Genomic DNA, 4,144 nt, shown 5'->3' with positions numbered 1-4,144 from the left:
ATAAACTAGCTAGTCATAGATATCAATATTTACTAAGTAATAAACGATATTGTGCAGCACGCAAGATAGACAGCGCACAGTGTGCTTTGAGGCAGCAGCCAAGAAAGCTTTAGTCCGCGTCTGTGAATACCCATGTGTGCATACCTGTGTGGATCAGCATGCTTGCATTCCAAAGGTTTCTCCATGTAATGATCTGCTAGGGAGTGTGGGGGGGCCACAGCCCCGTCCTCCAGGGTGTGAAGCGGGTATGGAGGAGATCAAAACTCCAGACATCCAGAGGCCCCCAGAACACAAGAGACCATGGAAGACCAACAGAGGGGCAGCCGCGCCACTGTCCCAGAAAGAGCTGAGGAGAGTCCCAGATGAGGGCTCGCCCAGCAGCCGCGGAGCAGAAGTCAGGGGGAGTTGCAGTGACGCGCCCGTGAGCTCCGCCGGCCCCCAGCTGCGCCTGAGTGACCGAGCCCCAGGCCGAGAGGCCGGGGGCACCCCACCTCCAAAGGGGCCCGAGCGAGCCCCAGGCCCCAGGCCTCGACAAGCGGCCGCCAAGGCGTGAGCCGGTGTGTACCCGGACGCCCACCCCCAGACACAAAGAACCACCAACACACCGACACCTGAGGGAGTCCGTAAAGAGGCTGCTTTGATATGCGACAATGGGACTCAATCTCTATCCTTTTAATGATTGTGTTTTTGGTGTACTAAGTAAGCCACATGTATGTTAAAGTGTTCGCAGAAAGGAAACTGTTATATGTCATAAAAATGGCCTTCATATATTTATGTATATGTATATATGTGTTTTTTTTGTTTTGTTTTGTTTTGTTTGTTTTGTTTGTTTTGTTTTTTTTCGTTTGATTTCTTATTCAACCTTTTCAAGATGTTGTTGCATAAATGTTGTCTCCCAATGAGAGATTGTAATATGTGCATAAATTTAATTAAAGTATTTAAAAAAAAAAAAAAAAAAAGCCTCTCACTTCCGCACTTCTCGTACTACGAGTCACCGCGTGGGCCAAACTTAACCTGCACATGTTTCACAGTGCGCATGCTCGAGTTAGCTTCGAGTGTACTTCTGCGGGATGGCAGCAAGAGCGAAACGAGCCAAGGTAACAGTTTGATCCGGTTTGTTTTTAAGCAGCAAACACGACGCCGCGTGTTTCTGTGTACGTGTAACATGCTGTGGTGCACACGCTGGGTTTACGCAGTCGATCGTGATCTGCTACTTAAAACGTGCCGCCATTCAGCTCACTTTATCACTTAGCATTGATGCAAGGAACACAGTTACCTTCTTCTAACTGTAATCACGTGGCTTCGTTTTAGAAGCGCGTGAAACCACGTGCACGATAGCATTAGATAACACGTGCCTGTTCGTATTGCTGATGTTTCTGCGCTGACAGGTGGAGGATGGCTCAGAGCTGAGCCCTCTGCAGAGCTTTTTACAGTGGTGTGACGGAGTCGGCCTGGAGCTCAGCAGTAAGGTTTGTTACGGCGTCGTGCGACTGCATTTACAGCTTCTTAGTCAGCACTAAGACCTGGTTTAGGACTGACGTTTGTACCTGTAGGTGTGCGTGAGTAAAGAGGGGACCGTGGCCGAGTACGGGATGCTGGCCAAGGATGACATAGAGGACGGGGAGGTTTTGTTCACCATCCCCAGATCAGCTCTCCTCCATCAGGGAACAACCAAAGTTTCTACCTTGCTGGAAAAAGGTGACGTGCAACGCTGCAAAGATGCTGCCTGCCTGCATCCCTCAGTTTGTAACTTTCTCCCTTTTCCTTCACAGAGCAGTCGACTCTGCAGAGCTCGTCGGGTTGGGTTCCCCTGCTGCTGGCTCTGCTGTATGAATACACATCCTCACAGTCCCACTGGAAAGCCTACCTCTCTTTGTGGACAGACTTCAAAACACTGGATCATCCCATGTTCTGGTGAGGAACACGCTTCGGCTCCCATCCTATCCAGAGGTGTGGTGTTACTTCCCTGGTACGATGGCGCGTACATCGGCGTGCTCGCTGGAGTTGTGTTATTTGTTTCCAAACCTGTTTAAATAGCTCACTTAATGAAAGAGCAGAATCCCTTTCCTTTCTGTTCTTCTAATATTTTGTTGAAACTGAGCTTAGTCACATTTCTGCACAGAGATCGGTGTAATTAAAACGTCTCTTCTCAGCAGTGAGCACACAGAGCAATGTCCATGTAATTTCTTTTTTTGCTAAAGATTTTCTCTGAGCCACACACATCAGGTCCAAATGTCTGTCCTTCCTAACTGCACGTGCCAATTTTTGAGCCGCTAATTTGCGTTTGTTTAATTGGCCTGATCTTATTTCAATAATTACCCTGCAGGTAATTATTGAAAGAAAGTGACTGTATCTTTGTTTAGTCTTTCTAAATTATACTACCGTACATGAAATAGTGTTAAATTAATATTTTATTTCCTCTCTTATGGGAAAGAGGAGGAAAACATTTGAGCTGTCCATCCTTTCAGGTCTAAAGAGGAGAGAGGCAGCCTCTTGAAGGGAACAGGTGTGCCGGAGGCAGTGGACAGGGACCTGGCTAACATCCAGCGGGAGTACACAGATGTGGTCCTGCCATTCATGACCAGACATCCTGACCTCTGGAACCCTGGCACACACACTCTGGACTTGTACACACAGCTTGTGGCCTTTGTCATGGCCTACAGGTTAGCATGCATAAATACATAAGACAGTTACAGCAGTGCGCGAGTATGTGTGTTTGTTTCTTCTTTCCCATCCCGTCTCTCCATTCATCTGCAGTTTCCAAGAGCCACAAGATGAGGATGACGACGATGAGGATGAGGAGAAGCCTCCCAACCCACCAATGATGGTTCCCATGGCTGACATGCTTAACCATGTGTCCAATCACAATGCTAATCTGGAGTTCACACAAGTGAGGAGACACATCTGTTGTGGCAGCTTTGCACCTTTGAAAATCATATACTGTAGATAAAAAATGGGAGAAGCCAGCGTGATGCCCCCCATTAGTTTTTGATGTCCAAGACAAGCAAGAGGTGGCGAAACACTCGTACAGCACCTGTCTGTGTATGCTTGGACAGTAATGTGGCCATGATGTATAAAATTAGCTTGAAACGAGGGATTGTGGTCATGAACTCATCAGGAAAGCGTAGAATAGAGTCGCTGTGTTTCCAAATTTTAGTTTTGAACAATGAATTTGCGCAACATTTTTTCAGGATAGTTTGAAGATGGTCTGCGTGCGCCCTATTCATAAAGGCCAGGAGGTGTTTAACACGTACGGGCAGATGGCCAACTGGCAGCTGCTTCACATGTACGGCTTCACCGAGCCGTGTTCCAGCAACAGCAACGACACTGCCGACATCCCCGTCGCTAAAGTCTACGAAGCTGCCGCACGAGGTGAACGATAACAGCTTTGTTTCAAAGCGTTGTGACGTGACGGTGTGAACGACATCCCTCATTTTCCCTCCCAGGTGCTCAGTCGGATCTGGACCGGCAGCTGGTTGAGGAGCAGTGGGGGGTGTTGTGTCAGATGACGGAAGAGGAAGCAGCCTTTGTCTTTGGTAAACAAGGCTGCCTTACAGACACAGAGCTCTATACGGCGCTCAAGGTGAGGGAGCACGTAAAAACAGCGCTAGTTATCGTCTGTTTTTACTTATGACAACAGTCGGGACAAACACTTGAAGCAGCGCCGTTTGAGATAAGATTGTTTGCTGATTGACTTTGTTTTCAGGTGCTGTGCATGTCAAAGGAGGAGCTTTCAGAGTTTAAAGACAACGAAGGATGGGAAGAAGACGACGAGGATGATGAGAAGATATCCCTGGCGCTTTCCAACGAGGGTCTTTCCGAGTTAAAGGCTTCATGGAAACGACTGATTTATGAGGCGGCCCATCTGACATTGAGGTCCTACGGAGACGGAGAGGACGAGGAAAAAGTCATGGATGTCGACCGGGCGTTAATGGAGGATAAGGCGGCACTCGCGGGACTGAGCTGCAGGCAGTGGAAGGCGCTGCAAGTACGCTATGGACAGAAGAGCATCCTGCATGGACTCATGGAGCTAACCAAGTCATGAGTTCGGCTCTGACGGGAACCGCAGCCGAGGTTTTTAATCGTATGTGTGCGCAATCGTTTTTAGATGACACGGTTAATAAAACAAATGTCTTACAAGATG

The 4,144-nt window shown here is 48.2% G+C and overlaps 1 protein-coding gene across 1 annotated transcript; it reads left to right on the top strand.

Moving 5' to 3' along the window:
• The first annotated feature begins 985 nt into the window (after window positions 1-985).
• setd6 (SET domain containing 6, protein lysine methyltransferase) lies at window positions 986-4,144 on the top strand. Its single transcript, XM_004569176.3, has 9 exons — window positions 986-1,097; window positions 1,389-1,469; window positions 1,554-1,698; window positions 1,773-1,914; window positions 2,469-2,663; window positions 2,758-2,890; window positions 3,192-3,372; window positions 3,447-3,583; window positions 3,707-4,144. The coding sequence occupies exons 1-9, from the start codon at window positions 1,071-1,073 to the stop codon at window positions 4,043-4,045; spliced, it is 1,380 nt and encodes a 459-aa protein (XP_004569233.1). The 5' UTR covers window positions 986-1,070; the 3' UTR covers window positions 4,046-4,144.

The sequence above is a fragment of the Maylandia zebra genome, linkage group LG7 (assembly GCF_041146795.1).
Source record: "Maylandia zebra isolate NMK-2024a linkage group LG7, Mzebra_GT3a, whole genome shotgun sequence".
Lineage (NCBI taxonomy): Eukaryota > Metazoa > Chordata > Actinopteri > Cichliformes > Cichlidae > Maylandia > Maylandia zebra.
The sequence above is the reverse complement of the archived record's forward strand: the minus strand, read 5'-3'. Positions and strand labels throughout refer to the sequence as shown.

What these genes read in the sequence shown, in the direction of transcription:
- setd6 (XM_004569176.3), top strand. Translation starts at nt 1,071, where the DNA reads ATGGCAGCAAGAGCGAAACGAGCCAAG. An exon ending in CAAGAGCGAAACGAGCCAAG is followed by an intron (nt 1,098 to 1,388) that starts GTAACAGTTTGA and finishes CTGCGCTGACAG; the next exon opens with GTGGAGGATGGCTCAGAGCT. An exon ending in CTGGATCATCCCATGTTCTG is followed by an intron (nt 1,915 to 2,468) that starts GTGAGGAACACG and finishes CCATCCTTTCAG; the next exon opens with GTCTAAAGAGGAGAGAGGCA.